This window comes from Fomitiporia mediterranea (genome assembly GCF_000271605.1).
Source record: "Fomitiporia mediterranea MF3/22 unplaced genomic scaffold FOMMEscaffold_1, whole genome shotgun sequence".
Classification (NCBI taxonomy): Eukaryota; Fungi; Basidiomycota; class Agaricomycetes; order Hymenochaetales; family Hymenochaetaceae; genus Fomitiporia; species Fomitiporia mediterranea.
This window is the reverse complement of record NW_006760386.1, coordinates 8,665,172-8,680,758: the sequence shown is the minus strand read 5'-3', so window position 1 is coordinate 8,680,758 and position 15,587 is coordinate 8,665,172. Positions and strand designations below refer to the sequence as shown.

Below are 15,587 nucleotides of genomic sequence, written 5' to 3'. Positions count from 1 at the left end.
TGCCAAGTAGTTGTGCGCAACAGAGTGTGAACTGTGATACCACTGGAACTTGAGGAGGCACTTGTTTTGAGAGGCTGTGCTTCCTCTGGAGCGTAGGCCGTGCAGGGTGTCATGTGGTGGTGAAGAATGGTGGAGAATCATGCCTAGAGAGCATGCAGTTGAAAAGAAGACAGACTTACTGGATGAATTCAAGGATAGCTCGGTGCATAACTCCACCATCAGTCCAAATGACTACAACACCCAAGTATGATGTAGCAATGGGTGCTGTCCATCCATCAATAGCCAAATGAATCTTCCCTTCATATTTCTGAGTAAAAGAGTAAGTTTTCGAATTCAATAAGTAATAAAAAAGAAATACCTTGAAATAATTCCGGACTTGAATGGATAGGCCTTGATAAAGAGACTTGATATCCCCAGAGACAGTATCAGGAGAGGGAAGAGTGGTGCCTGGGCGGAGCATTTCAACTTCAAGGGAATAGTACTTATCCCTTACAAAGTTGAAAGGCCGATTGTACTTGGCACATCGGAGGGCAAGGAGTGCTCGGTGAGTAGCCTCAGAATAGGCCAGAGAATTGCCAGAAGATCTGGAACTAGCATAAACACCCCTTTCCACATCACATACTCTTGATTTTTGCAATAGGTTGCCTGTTCCATCCCTCGTTCTTGCCCGTTCGCGCATAATGATAGAGTGACTAGGATTTCCATATCGGCAAGTGAACACAAATGAAATCTTCTTCAACCCATCAAGATTAAACCGTTTTACAGTGATATCGTAGTGATCATATGCTCCAGATTTCCACTTTTCAAAGCATGGGGCTGTATAATTACTTAAATTATTTTATAATGTATACAGGAAATTTATAGTACTTACCGAGAATCTCCTCATCAGTCAATGCCCAAACTTGGGCATCAGGCAAATCATAGATCAACTCCTTTACTCTCTTCCGGACTTTTGGTGCTGATAAATGTACAGCCGGTGCTTCTCCCGTCGTAAGTAATGATGGTGATTGCGGGAGTGTGGGAGAAAAAGAAGCATGCCCAACCGGCACTCTGGACATGTTGTAGGATTGTAAAAAAGGAGTGTTTAAGGAGTGTGGAGTGTAGTTTTGAGACATAGTAAAAATTTTATGTATTTTTTTGTTTTGAATGCTAATACTTGGGAAGTAACGAATGAGTACAGTTGGTATCTTTTCCCCTACATGCTAGCCGACGGATGTGCAGAATCTGCGGGATCCGTGGTATCCGTGGGAAATCTTCATCCGCGGTGCGAAACCGCGGTAAGCTCTATCCGCACCAGTCCCTAATTACGACGAAGGTTGCAACAAGCGTAACAGATCACATGACGGTGTGTCGTGCAGACATGCGCGCATATGCTCGGATGCTTCTTTCTTCTCTCTCTTCTCGGAGATTGAAGTTCACTGAAGTCCAACCTAGACTGCCGCGGTCATCGCACTCAAATCCGTTATACTTCTACGTTGATTCCATATTCTCCCGATTGCCGCTGCGAGTTCAACTCAAGACTGAACATTCCATTTGAACCATATCAAAGTTACAATGAAGTGCCATTACGGACTCAGACAAAGCTATCCTAACGTGAAGAACAGGCGAACAGCGCTCTAACCAGATGTTTGTATCAATTGGATTGGAAAGCGGAGCATCTCCGAGAAGAAAAACATACCTGACAGTTAAGCTGGCTAAAGATTGATTCCAGTCGGAAGTGGCAAGTCAAGGGAAATGGTCGTGTCTGTTGGTAGCGGCAGAGGAAGGCTCAGAGAGATGGACGTCGGTAACGGTATTGGCAGAGAAAGCGACTCGGATCCCGCGTCCTCAAGAGGGATCGCACCCGTCGGGAGTGTCAAACCGATCGAAATAGAGGTTGATATACCCGGGATTGAGATGGATGGAAGGGTAGTAGGCAGCGGAATGGACGTCGGGATGGACGTCGGGATTAACCCTGCGTTTGCTGAGATCGTAGCGGCAACGAGGGCGATGAAAAGTTTATTGAGAACTGCCATGATGAGTGCTAGTGAGGTAGTGGTTGGAGTAAACAGTGTAGTTCGCTATGGTAGTATTTTGGATGCTGCTGAACAAAGGGCACGCAATGCCATCGTTTTATACCGTTCTGTCGTTTTCATTTCTTTTCGATGTGAAGTTCTGTTTTTGTCAACTTATGCAAAATACTGCAGGTCTCGCAGTCCGGCTTCGCGGGAATAGTTCAGCTCCGCTGTCGTGTTACATCTTTCCACGCCTTTTCTGACGTCTTCCATTTCTGAGTGCCGTAATGCTAACAACGACCGTCGAACGCGTTTTTTTGGTAGGAAGATCGACTCCTTTTCGAGAGAATCTTCAGTTTCCTTGTTCTCTACCGCCGATCGTGAATTTCGAAGTTTGCTCACTTCGGCGCTATCATTACACCAACTATCGTAAACTCATTGACTTCTTATGCTTTAAAGTTACCCTTAACACAAAAAGTTGTTAGACGCCGCAAAGCACGTTTCATATTGTCCATCAACAGTCAGAACACTCGTGCAGACAACAGGATGAGATCAGGGTTGGGGGAGAGAACAGACTGGATACAGGTCTTCGAAAGCAGTACAGAGACCAGAATACTCCTTCCTAAATGAAGTGAATATCGACCCATCAGCAAAATTAAATGCGTAATGAGTAATCAGGTTTGACAGAGTAGGAGTGATAGATTGGTGACCCACATTCAGTCAGCTCATTATCGCAATGGTGTTGAACTGCTACCAACCAATTGTTCAATCGGTTGAATCGACGCACGTCTGTTGAAATGAGTACATAAAGTTACTTGAGCCCCTTAGAGACGCGACTTACGCCAATAGGAAGAAGGCTACCAATAACTGGGATATCGAGTTCGGTGCAAGTCTCGCCGGTAGCGCACGTAACAATGCTGGTGCCGGCCGGCAGACTGGAAGCGATTCCAGCGAGGGGATCCATAAGACAGACGACAGAAGGGAGGCCTGAGAGCTGGCGCTCCTCGACTGGAGTCGCAGAGACAAACGTCGCGAGAGCGACGGCGGCGACGACCTTGGTGAAGAATTGCATGTTCGCTAGCAGAGGAGTAGTACGTGTGAGTTTCTCGAGATTGATGTGCTGCTAAGGGCCTGTAGAGGACTGAGCTGCTGGGGGGTTGTCTGCTAGTCTCTGCGCCTTTTATGCACATCACGAAGACTGTTTGTCCAGCTTTGCAACACCAGACCGGGAGCGCCAATGAATGGGCCAAGTGTTCGGTGCGAGGCTGTGGTATAATCCATCCAATGATCTCCTACTTTCGGAGCCTTAGTGGTCCAAGACAATATATGTGCGGAATTAGGGAACCATGCGGAGCTAGAACATACAAGAACATATGACCAGCGCTCTTCATTTAAATCCTAGGCAGTGCAGCATTCAGTGGCCTGAGAAGTCGGTATTAGGATTTCCGAATCGCATTCCAGGAGTGTAGACGGTATTCCTACTCGATTTCTATCCAGTTACTGGACGATTTTCTTCAATCCGTTGTATCCAAACCGGGAATCCCCTTGTCCACATCGATTACTTAAATGGTCGGACGGGTCCAACCTGGGGCATACGGCATAAGCGCGGTAATGTGCGATCTTTGACATATAGGCCCGAAGGGTGCTTCTGCGCACTCAACGTTGCCAATTAAAGGCCCGTTGAGGTCTGCGGGTGAAAATAAACAGGCAATACACCTTGAAAAACAAACAAACAAACAGGCTGACACTGGTGAAGAATCGACAATGAAATCCACAGTTTCTGTTCGAGATTTATGAGCTTGCCTACAATGACAGGAAAGTGATTATTGGCGGCTTTCCGAACATATGTTTTAAAAAATCGAAACATACGGGATAACTCCGATGTGTAATCCTTCTTACGATGGTGAAAGAAGCAACTCAAGTTTACTCGGAGCTTCAAGTTCATTTCACAGCATCAATGGTCGATCAGGCCGAGCGGTCTCTTCCCAGGGCAAATGTCACCGACCGATGTCGAAGCACGAACGTGCAATGCAGATCCACAGGCATACAAAAAGAGCAATTTCACAGCTCTAATAGAGACGTGACCGCGTACATCAGCTCAGCCATGGAACCCGCGGTCCTCGATGACGTTCCAATCTTCCCAAGAAGCAGGATCAGTGAATGATTCGAACGTTGGTACGCGTCTCGGGGAAGTTATTTTAATGTGCGAGTTGGCAAGCCGTGCGGGAAGCTCATCGTCGGGTTAAAATTGTTCGCATACGAGGTCTAGAAGATGTACTGCGAGAGATTCGAGGGCGCCTGAAAGTCGAGAAGACGCTTCTTCACTCCCGCGATGGCGCGGATTTTCCCCACACGTTCAGTAGTGCTCTTCGGACTTGACTCGAATCCAAGCAACGTGTGCCACGAGAGTGGAGAAAACTGGAAGATCGTCAATGTACGAAAGAGGAATGATCTAATTGCAGAATTTTCGTACATCGAATGCATCTGACATAAGGTAAAAAATTGTCTCCGTTGGTTGAAAACACTCGCAGCAGCTATTGCTACTGCCCAATTCTCCAAGAGCATTTATTTAAACTTTATATCGTGAAGCAAATCAAAAGCGTAGCAAACGGAGCCGAAGGCAAGGAAAGGCTTACCTCGTTCCCCGCGGATGATATTCAGAATTTGCAGTGAACAAATCATATTCTGATGTATGATCTGCAAGACCTATATTCATACAACAAAACTCGTGGAGTATAGCGCGGTCTACAACGATCATTGACGGATGAAATTTTATGCTTACCGTTTAGCGATAAATTGGATCTACTCTATCTGAGAGTTGCGCAAAAAGGTTTAGGAGAGAGGCGTGCGTGGAATGCTATTGTTGATATTGGCTCACCACGGATGCTAGAATAATGGGTAGCATATGCACTAAATCGAAGCGAACCATCAAGCGAATCCTCATTGAAAATATCGTCAAATAGGCGGTAATCCTGACATTGTAACAAAATCGCATTCGGCTCGAGAAAGACGAACTTGTCCAATGAAATCGTCGTATCTGTGCCCAATAAAAGCCCAGGAACCTTCATGACGTTGAAAGCACCGTCATTCGAATTCTCTGTCCGCATGCATTGTGGCGTTGGTACCAGAGCAGTTTTGCATAGTGATTAGAAGGGGACATAGGTGCCTACTCTGTTTCTTCCTGGAAGCCGGTGAGTCAAAGCTGCTGACGCTAAGCGCAAGTATTACCGCTAGGAACGGATGAAGCACATAAAACGTCCCAGACACCCCAGGCACAAGGGCATCATGAATTGAGGGACTGGGATAAAACACCCTGGCCTTGGAAAGACGATGAAAAACATTTAGCTGAGTCGGAGTGCACTCTATCTTGCGTCTGAGTTGAGAACAAAGCGGACCGTCGCACTCAACGACTTGGCAGAGCACTGGGTACTTGGACATTTCTCGGGATTATTCCAACAGAGACGACGATAGGCTATGATCTTCTGTTCCGACCTGAAAACCATCGTGGCGAGAAGAAAAATGAATTTGATCTACAGGTGCTCCTGAGGGCAAAGCTGTCCAATTGAGGAGGGAGCACAGATTCGCAGTGCACCCAGAGGAGTAAATCAGGAACTGGAGTAGACAGAGTCGCCATGTCAGGGTTAATAGGTGATATGTATGGACTATTATCAGAAAAGGCACTCAATAATAGTACAGGCGGCCGTGATTTTAGGGCAGGGCGACAACGTTGCACGGTTAACTCGGTCTGACCAGAGGTTCTCCACCCATTAGCCCATCTCAATTCTCTTGTGAGTTGTGAGTTGTGCACGGCATGTAAGAAATATGCCAAAAATGCCGAAGTGCCGAGATGAAAATCGGGTGGTTAAGATGGGGATCGGGTTGCGTGCTTGCCTAAAGTAGTAGTCAAACGCGCAACAACTCGCAAGCACTCTGGAGTGCTTGTGAGTTGTCGGACTTTGAAATTAAATGATGTTTCTTGTATCCCTTACTTGTTTGTCCACTCAAATCACAAGAAATCTGATCGACACAAAATTCACAACTCAATCATCTCAATTCTTCCTAGTTGTGAGGAAACTCGGCATCAACCTTACCAGGGTCCTCTACAAAGCCGAGCTTCCTCGCAACTTGCAACTCGCAACAGAATTGAGATGGGCTATTATGCAATGGATTATTAGATTCCGTCGAACTTCGCTCTGGAACACTAAGTACTGAATGTTCCTCTTTTCGAATTATGAAGCTCGTGATTGGTGTCCTTGTGCCTGCTCGGGAAAGAAATACCCGTTGCAGTCCGATGGGTTACCGCCACTCGAGTTCAAGTCCAACAGATAAGAAAACTCAGCAACACCACCCATAATGATGAGACAACATTTACCGTGAAGCATTCAGTCGACTAACAAACCCTTTAATGTATGCAATATCACAAGGCAGGTTTCAACCTTAACAACGTGGTTCCCAATCTTATGCATGTGTGAGTGTGGAAGACAACGAAAATCAAATAAAAGGTTATGAACTTATGTAATGCAAAAATTGATCGCTAAAATTTTCAGAATGAATGAACACGTGAGTGTTCTCTGGCTATGTGTCAACCTGCAAACTTTCGATTGCGATTGCAGCATCAGGCTCTTTCTTGTGTGAAGAGAGCAACATCTAGGGCCTGATTCGGACGCAACCCATTCATAATGTCTCTCATCCTCCATGCGCGACGGCACATGCCGTGCTATAGCTAGTGGATCTTTACAATCTAGAATTTGCACACTTTTATCTAAACTTACCCTGATCAGGCTGCAGGATCTGATCCAAGCACTTTGACACAGCTTTAACTCTCGTCCAAAAACGCAATCAACATGGAGGAGAAAATACCATCAGAACATCTCAAGCGGAATAGCACTATTCACATCGGCTAAGGTCTCACGCGGACTCTACAAAAACCGCAACCTAGCGACCTACGGCATCTTCTCCCTTCCATTGTGCTCATCACGACAGTGTCGGGTTTGGATGAGTCTCTGCGATGGGTAACTTACTCTACCTCGACGTTTTGATCGGATGCGTTGGCGTTTATCTGCTTAAGCACTATGTCCTGGATCGTTCCAATCACCCTCCTCTTCCGCCTGGACCGAAGCCCAAGCCGATCATTGGAAATTTACTGGACCTTCCCCCGCCAGGCCAGCAGGAATGGATCCATTGGGCGAAGCACAAGAAACTCTATGGTGTGGAATTCATCTCTTATAATTGTCAGCGCTAAGATTCATAAACGTACCTCTCCAGGCCCTATAAGTTCGGTGACAATGTTGGGAACGACCATGATTATTATCAACGATTTACGCATTGCAGTTGAACTCCTCGACAAGAAGTCGGGAATTTTCTCTGATAGGCCCATTCTCGTATTTGGTGGCATTATGTACGTTCGACATTTAACCGTTGCTGAACCCTCAATTGATTGGCCTTCAGGGTTGGATGGGACCAATGCCTTGCCTTGCTTCGCTATGGCCAGCGACATCGGATGATTCGAAAGACGCTACACCATACCATTGGCACGAATGAAGCAATGCGCAAGTATTATGTTCAGGAGGAGACTGAAGTCCGTCGCTTCCTCTACAAGACGATGCGTGATCCATCGAATCTCTCAGAGAATATTCGAAAGTTAGTCTACTGCAAGCGATCTGGATAAATCTTCTTACTGACAGGTGATCTACATCAAGTGTGACTGGTGCACTTATTCTCTCAATCTCCCACGGTTACCAGATCGAACATGAGAAGTCCGATCCGATGGTACAGCTCGGTGAAGAAGCTCTGGTTCAGTTCTCACTCGCTGCGCAAGCTGGTACTTGGCTAGTCGATGTGCTTCCTTTCCGTGAGTTGCAGTGACTAGTATCTTGGCTCCTCACATCTCACGAATCGTTGCCCAGTACGTTTTCTCCCGGATTGGTTACCTGGAATGACCTTCAAGCGTACCGCGGAGAGGTTCGCTCATGTCGCGTCTGCGCTTATTGAGAAGCCTCATGCTTTCACTAAGCAGCAGATGGCGCGTGGTGTTGCTCGACCATCACTCACCCAGCAGCTTCTCGATGAACATAAGAACGCACCAACTCCTGAAGAGGAATACATCATTAAGTGGTCTGCAGCAGCTATCTACGGCGGTGGCGCAGACACCACTGTTGGTGCGACCTATGGATTTTTCCTTACAATGATGCAATATCCGGAAATTCAGCGTGCAGCGCAGGCAGAGATTGACGCTGTCGTTGGACCGGACCGCCTCCCGACGTTTGCTGACCGCGAAAACCTACCTTATGTTAATGCGCTCGTTATGGAGACACTGCGTTACTGCAAAGTTGTGCCAATGGGTCTTCCACACGTCGGTACGGAAGACTGCGTGTACGAAGGGCATTACATCCCGAAGGGTGCTTTGATTTTGGTGAACATATGGCAGATCCTGCACGATCCTGAAAGGTACAAGGACCCACACGTGTTCCGTCCTGAGCGCTTCCTCGGCGACCACCCTGAACCAGATTCGCATAATATCACTTTTGGATTCGGTCGTCGAGTTTGCCCTGGTAAGGAACTCGCGGATCATACGCTATTCCTCACGATCGCAATGTCGCTTGCAGTCTTCAACGTTTCATGGCCGCTTGATGCAGATGGCAAACCGGTCGTGCAGCCCGGTACCTACATACCCGGACTCATCACTAAACCTATTGACTATTCTGCGCGTATAACACCGCGCTCTGCGAAAGCTGAGGCTCTGATCAACAGTATCACGTTTGATCATCCGTTCGAGAAGGGCGATTCGGACGCTGTTGAGGGACTGCACTGGACCAAGCAACCTTCGCCGTTCCCGCCCACCTATTGATCGTTCGTCTTCGTTGACTGTGGAAGGAATTCATATATCAACTTATAATTCTCGCCTATTATATCCGTTTAGTTGTGTTTGTTTAACCGAAACCCTTAAACTCCTGGTATTCTGCTTAAAACCAACCGACAATTTCAGTCTGTTTGTCTGAGATTCGGTTTTTCCGTCCGCGTACATTCATTGAAATCAATTCCACATTTCTTTTACCAATCAACTATCGCAATATGTGTTTGATCGAAATAATCAACTGTATGAAACAGAGAGTACATTACATCGGACGACAGCCGGATGTTTCTACTTAGCACAAAATTGACAAGCACCAGGTCTGCCCTTTAAAGCTTTCTGACACGGTGTAACCTCATCATCCCCAAACCAAGACAACATGCATCAGCATAAATCATTCACTGCTTGGTCCTAGAGAATGAGGAGCAACCGGCATTGTAAGAACGGTGTTCAGTCTCCCGAGACACAAGCAGATGTACGCACTTCTTAAACTGGACAGCAGCGAAGGGTACTGCAAACGCAAAGCCCATGAACCCAGCCGACTTTGCGATGAACGTCTTTTTCTTCTCGTATTTGAACGGGAAGTTCTGTGTTGAGACTCGATGAGTTGGTGTACGACAGAACCGTGTGAATCGGCGTCGTCTTGTAGACGACGTCCACTTACGTTGTTGATGGTGTTGTCAACATGCAACCCACGAACTTGCTGCGTTGTGCGCGGGACCAAGCGGGCAGCACGGGCGAACAGCATTTTTGGTTACTGGATTGGAGATAGGAGAAAACTGAACTGAGGGACTCTGCGTGTATTAGTAGTGGTGATGAGGAGCTCTTTACTGCTTAGGGGCACAATACATTAACTTATATACGTGTCGGGTAATAGATACTCATGTGGTCTCGAGTGAATTGCAGAAGTTGCTATAGTGCTTTCATAAAACTTCCTCTTTTGGATACCAGAATGCAGCTGACCATTTTGATCGGCATCCCCTTTTGGATGGCAGTCTGGTGAAGTACCAACAATCACTCGTGCCCAAACATTTACTTTTGAGACGTAGAGCAAGGCAGTGCCAATTGTGCCACCCTGGTGGATACAACTTCTCTGGGGAAAAAGATTCTTGCGTAAAACCACACAAAAACGCACCATGTACCAGCAGTAACAAGGTACGTACGATACGAAATTTGCTTCCACGACAACATTTATAATCTTGTTACAGAGAACATCTACCACAGATGAATCATAGCGTAATTACTCAGGTCTTATCCTGTATGATGCAAGGAATATTGAAGATCCGGAATAGTCAAAGGATTGGAAGGGTATGAGTATGCCGTCCGTGAGACGAGAAACAGAAATAGCGTTCAACGAGAAAACAAAAGAATGAAGGCAAACGAATAAACATATAAAAACAAAGAACCCGACCGTCAAACAAACATGCGGTGCACGTTTAGTACCCTGATGGACGTGAATGTGACTTGGAAGTATCATAAGCGCGGATCAAGCGGGCTTGATCTTGCTTCGCGGGGTCCTCTGTCTGAGAGAAAGCAAAACCGCGATTCCGACGCATGCGCTGCACCGCACGTACTTTCTTGATCGCCTTCTGGAACCTATAAAACCACTGTCAGCGATATTGACCTGAAACCTAGACATGGAAGCCGCGTACTGTTCTTGTCGTGGTCGATAATCTGGGATGTTGTATTTCTGCAACTCTTGGGCGATATGGTACGACAACGGCATGTACGTCCGTCGGTAACTGCACAGTAATAAGTACAACTTGATCGTCATCCTAAAAAATTCGCCAGAGACTTACTATTTCCATACGAAATCGCGAGCAAGGCAGACCACGGGGACAAGAATAAGCATAAAGTAGAATACTGCATCGGTCCATAATCTAGGAACGATCCCCTCGTATTCTCGCGAAAACCCGATAATAGGAGTAACGACAGCGTAGACCGGAAGGAAAAGCATTGTGAAGATGAAGGATCCTGGGATTGCCGCGGCAGTGTATTTAGTCCAGATGCTATTTCCAATGATCAATCAGGTTTCGAATGACATAGTATACAATAACCACGTACTCGGAGACCAGTCCAGCCTTTCCCAACACGGTTAATAACGTTGCAAGATACAAGGTCGTTCCCCAAAACCAGAGTCCACAATCCAGACCCGTGCTTTGCTTCAGATCGCCCCAAAACAGAACGATAGAGAATGCAAAGAGTACCAAACTGTGATAGAACGCATTCGCGACCCATTGCCAGAACGCAATCTTCGTGAAAAACGTGTTCTGCTGACCAAGAACGTAGAGTTGGGGATATCTGTCCAGGACGCGTGCAGAAACGAACTGATCGAAGATACCAATGACTAGGGGCGGGAGTACGGTGAAGAGCACGTTATAAAGAGAGAAGGTCCATGATTCAAACGACACCTGGCCAGAGAAATTGTTGAAGAAAGAGAACTAGGAGTGTATGAGCATTGTCGGACTACGACCACAACGGCATTATAAGCTCACCCAAAACTGCGTCATGTATAAAGTAATATTCTTATAGAAAGAATCTTCGATTATAAAAGTCAGCAAGCAACAACACGAAGCTAATGAGTAACTTACAGAGAATGAGCTTTGATAGACGTCGATAACTCCATGCTCCATGCACCAGTAACAATTTCTTCAGATACCGGAATTGTGAAATTGCAACATCTGATGATCTCGCCGCTTGCAAACCCTGCAGAGATAGATTAAAGAGAATTTTAATCGCGCTTAGATTATCACATACCTCAACACCCGAAATGCCCACTCCAACATGAGCCGCTTGAATCATGCTAACATCATTCGCACCGTCACCAATGGCTAAGAGTATAGCTTTCTGATTCTTCTTGACGAGCTTCACTACAAGCGCCTTCTGGAGCGGAGACACTCGACCTGAGAATGGTAAGACAAATTTGAGTTTGGCCGGCTGAGGGTACACAAACGAAGTACTTACAGCAAATTACGGCTTTGCACATAATTGCAAGCTCTAGGAATGTCTTTGAGAGATCCTTTTCCAGTGCAAAAGTAAGGCTTTTGCCGTCTTAGCCGGTCTTCAGCAACATTACATACAGTTAGTGTCATAACACGAACCAATGACGAGAGCTAGATCCTCAAGTTCGCCCGACTTCCGCTGATTTGAGATAGCACTCAGCCGTTTAGACAAGAATTCCTTCGTTGCAAGTGCGGATTCCTCATTTACAATCACCAAGTTCATCGATTCAGAGATCAGACGGCAACTCAGACCGATGTTAATTGCGGTCTCTTGTCGGTCCCCTGTAAGCACCCAAACCTTGATACCGGCCATCTGCAATGTGTGGATTGTGTCAGGAACGCCTTCCTGCAGCTTGTCCTCAATGGCAGTCGCGCCAAGCAAGAAAAGGTCTTTCTCGATGATTTCTGCTGCTGCATCCAGAGCTTCCCCACGACCGTTTATTGTTGCCGCCGCTTGATCATATATTTTTGACCACTCGCGATACTCTGCTTCGGAGATGTCCCTTGACGAGATGCAAAGTGTGCGCAGCCCTTCCGTTGCGTAGTCCTAACCGACACATCATATACCAGTCTCATCCTATTGATCTAAATTAAATTCAACGCACCTCTAGATGAGAAAGCGTTTTCTCGACATATGGTTGATTCTTGCCCAGTCGCTCAAGAATTACAGTGTCTGCACCCTTGCAATACAGTTTGATCTGGCCTTCTGGTGTACGGACAATCGTAGACATGCGCTTCCGAGTTGAGTTGAATTCACAGACGTTCAAGATCTCGAACTCCCGAGACACGACATCAATGTTGACGAAAACCGATCTAGGTTTACGAGTCTAACAAATATAGACGTCAGCATGTTTCATCATTAATAAGGAACAGGCAACTTACATGAAATTGGTAACCAAGGACTTCAGCACCTGCGACCAATGCCGCCTCATCTGGACTGCTTGCTTGATATACCAACTTTCCTCCTTCTTTCACTTCTGGAATAACTGTGTGGCAAACTGCAAGCAGCCGAAGAAACTCCTTCGTAACTTGCGCGTCCCGCGCGCTATCGGCTGTCTCGTCCGCGTTAATAAACGGGTTGCCTGCACCACTAGAACGAAGAACGGCGCGAAGTTCGTCAAAGGAGCGCCAGCCCTCCTTGCCTTCTTCATCTGAATCACTGCGCTTGGCATCATCGACTGAGTCTGAGTACGGGACTCCGGCGATAGAACAACAGCGGAACTCCATCTCGTTACGCGTGAGCGTGCCAGTTTTGTCGGAGAATACGTATTCAATCTGCCCAAGCTCCTCAACAAGCGATGAGGTACGACACAACGCCGGCGTATCCGTGACAGGATAATACATGTCGAGGTCCGAGTTAATCAGCTGCGCTTGCTGGAACTTGACCACTTCCATGGTCACGATAAGCGATATAGGAATTAGGTTGTTATAAAGAATAATAAATGTTAAAATATCTGTTAAAATAGAAATTAGGAATGACCCGTTGATAATACGTGAACTACCACGAACCTTCAATAAAGCCTTTCGCTATTAGAATGATCGACCGAGTAAGCAAAACGCAGGCTGAGCATAATGGTCAGGCGCACCTCTGTCAGATATTGTGTTTCCTTCAAGCAGGTACCACTGAGCGCTGGAGAAGAACCACTGATAGACAATCACGTCAACAGCCGTACGCATGGGAAATATTTGAAACCTACCGTTCGAATACTACTTCCAATCGTGCTCCCAATCGACAACGCTAGCAGCAAAATGAAGAGAAGAATAATGTTTATGTTAACTTGACGTTCTACAGCTGTCCGCTTTATAGGAGCAGCGCTAAGCAGAAGGTCAGATTTTGCAGTATTGTAGATCCAACCTTATACTCACGTTGCATTACGCATAAGTTTTGTTTCATGGCCGGTAAAGACGACAAGTCCATATGCCCAGGGTGTATTGCGTAACTGAGCGCCTCGAAGTAGAATCTGATCAGGCCCAAGTGGAACTTGCTTCGGGATACCTTGTTCAGATACCAAGTCGAGTGTGCCTTCGTAGGTGTACAGGGAGTTATTGGGCTGTTCACTACGGAGCGAGCCACGCAGTGAAGTGACTAAGGGCGGCGAGGTCATCTGGGCGGTTAGGGGACTCGCTTGCTTAATTTTGAGATTGGTCTCTCCATCAAGATTTGATGTCTCGATGTAGCAAAGGCCTTCAGGCTCGGAACTCGACAGCAAGATAACATCCGCCGGGATGAAGTCATCGGACTCGAGACGGACAACCTCGCCGACACGAATGTTCTTCCACTTCCGCTGCTCGAATGACCCGTCAGCGCGAAGTACCTTGGCACGTCGTGAGTTGAGTTCCTTGTCGCTCTGATGACGTTTCATATCTTCCTGAGTCTCCTTGAATGCAGAAGCAAGCAAGACAACGGCGAGGGGTGCGATTGTCGTGTATTGGTTCGTAGGCGAGACGCCAGGTATCTGCTGAATGCAGGCGGTGAAGAGGAAGAACAAGTTCGCATATTTGCTGAACTGTTCTGCCAAGAACTTTGGCACAAACGTAACGGCATTGTACTTGCTCGTGCTAACATAGTTCGTGCAGAACTCGCTGTTATGCACATTTGCGAAGTCGTTCAGTGCGACAACACGTTCGCCCTTCAGATCCGTATTGTCCTTCGCCCACGGCCACTTCCACTTTCGTCGTCGTTTTGGTTTCGGTTGACTATCGCCCGGTTTCTGCTTTACACCTGGAAATGATTCGGAACCACTAAATGGCTGTTCGATGGGAATATCGTCATCGAAATTCCAACCCTGCGGCCGTCCAGAGCCAGGAAGAGTCACCTTTGAGTGACCAGCGGGTGCAGCAGCAGTGTTCCGTAGCGGTAGATGCGACTCGGTACTCTGCATTGGTATCGGCCGTCCAAATGCACTGTCGGGCATGTCGTCTTCATCATCAAAGAATGGGTCAAGCTGCTGCGGTGAGTGTGAGGGAGGGTAGCCGCCATTAGCAGGCTGGTATTGGCGTGCAGCCGGGTTGGCAGACGAAACTAGGCGGGCAAAGTCATCGCCATTCATCTTGAAAGGTCGTCGCAGACGAGGGGGGAAGACGTCGAGCACACGCTCGGCAAGTGAACTCGACGGTGTACAGTGCAGTAGCGAACGGCGACGGCGACGATGCGAGCGTCGTATTCTCACTCACGTGACTTACACCGCTTACATCTTCACAAATACGAACAAATAAATAATTTAAAGCAGCTCGTCTTTCCACAGGTCAACCTCTTCGGGATGCCAACGGTCGACTGACATCGGTTGCTCATACAGAAACAGCTGCATATACCGGGAAGGGAGTCTCATAGGGATTATTGAAACAGGAAAAAAAAATCGAAGTATTGCGCTCCACTAAAAACATCGGACTGCTACGCTACGAACTGCTAGTGCGCACATTCTTATCTGCATTCGAGAGTCGTTCAGAGTCGTGACCCGGGTCATCGTGACCGTCATTTCCATTGCTAGTCGTCATCGGCTTGTGGTCGAGCGGTTGCGTCGTTTGCCTCCGGCTCTCACGTTGCTCGCGTTCCACCTCTTCAAGCACTTTATCATCGTAATTACCACCACAGCACCCTCGACATCCTCCACCACGCGTCAAAGGTTCTACAATGCGCGTTAAGTAATCCAATAAAAGTGAAATAGGAATTCACGCGTACTCATCATACACAGGTTATAGCACAACTCGGAAACTTGAATGCAAGTGTGTAAGCGAAAAAAA

At 47.0% G+C, this 15,587-nt stretch overlaps 6 protein-coding genes across 6 annotated transcripts; 1 reads left to right on the top strand and 5 right to left on the bottom strand.

Annotated features, from left to right (window-relative positions):
- Positions 1–355: 355 nt before the first annotated feature.
- FOMMEDRAFT_68048 (uncharacterized protein) lies at positions 356–619 on the bottom strand (the record flags this gene model as incomplete). The annotated part of the gene is made up of 1 exon (XM_007262310.1): positions 356–619. A coding segment is annotated over one exon (264 nt), but the record flags the coding sequence as incomplete, so codon positions are not given.
- Positions 620–1,694: 1,075 nt separating this feature from the next.
- On the bottom strand, positions 1,695–2,015 carry FOMMEDRAFT_151278 (uncharacterized protein; the record flags this gene model as incomplete). Its single annotated transcript, XM_007262309.1, has 1 exon — positions 1,695–2,015. The coding sequence occupies one exon, from the start codon at positions 2,013–2,015 to the stop codon at positions 1,695–1,697; it is 321 nt and encodes a 106-aa protein (XP_007262371.1).
- Positions 2,016–2,558: 543 nt separating this feature from the next.
- FOMMEDRAFT_165012 (uncharacterized protein) lies at positions 2,559–4,161 on the bottom strand. The gene is made up of 5 exons (XM_007262308.1): positions 3,864–4,161; positions 3,741–3,797; positions 2,836–3,681; positions 2,709–2,783; positions 2,559–2,616 (listed from the first exon to the last, which is right to left on the bottom strand). Exon 3 carries the CDS (start codon positions 3,182–3,184, stop codon positions 2,852–2,854), a length of 333 nt encoding a protein of 110 aa, XP_007262370.1. The 5' UTR covers positions 3,185–3,681; positions 3,741–3,797; positions 3,864–4,161; the 3' UTR covers positions 2,559–2,616; positions 2,709–2,783; positions 2,836–2,851.
- Positions 4,162–4,259: 98 nt separating this feature from the next.
- Positions 4,260–5,637, bottom strand: FOMMEDRAFT_165011 (uncharacterized protein; the record flags this gene model as incomplete). Its single annotated transcript, XM_007262307.1, has 4 exons — positions 5,223–5,637; positions 4,873–5,175; positions 4,468–4,478; positions 4,260–4,412 (listed from the first exon to the last, which is right to left on the bottom strand). The coding sequence occupies exons 2-4, from the start codon at positions 5,099–5,101 to the stop codon at positions 4,260–4,262; spliced, it is 393 nt and encodes a 130-aa protein (XP_007262369.1). The 5' UTR covers positions 5,102–5,175; positions 5,223–5,637.
- A 1,330-nt stretch (positions 5,638–6,967) lies between these two features.
- FOMMEDRAFT_138234 (cytochrome P450) lies at positions 6,968–9,670 on the top strand. Its single transcript, XM_007262306.1, has 7 exons — positions 6,968–7,201; positions 7,260–7,392; positions 7,443–7,634; positions 7,694–7,845; positions 7,901–9,255; positions 9,328–9,431; positions 9,509–9,670. Exons 1-5 carry the CDS (start codon positions 7,003–7,005, stop codon positions 8,839–8,841), a joined length of 1,617 nt encoding a protein of 538 aa, XP_007262368.1. The 5' UTR covers positions 6,968–7,002; the 3' UTR covers positions 8,842–9,255; positions 9,328–9,431; positions 9,509–9,670.
- Positions 9,671–10,027: 357 nt separating this feature from the next.
- FOMMEDRAFT_101815 (calcium transporting ATPase) lies at positions 10,028–14,896 on the bottom strand (the record flags this gene model as incomplete). Its single annotated transcript, XM_007262305.1, has 15 exons — positions 10,028–10,440; positions 10,497–10,586; positions 10,644–10,853; positions 10,909–11,285; positions 11,340–11,383; positions 11,436–11,550; positions 11,602–11,747; positions 11,809–11,895; positions 11,946–12,393; positions 12,452–12,673; positions 12,729–13,300; positions 13,356–13,373; positions 13,433–13,490; positions 13,544–13,661; positions 13,713–14,896. The coding sequence occupies 15 exons, from the start codon at positions 14,894–14,896 to the stop codon at positions 10,281–10,283; spliced, it is 3,849 nt and encodes a 1,282-aa protein (XP_007262367.1). The 3' UTR covers positions 10,028–10,280.
- Positions 14,897–15,587: the final 691 nt, after the last annotated feature.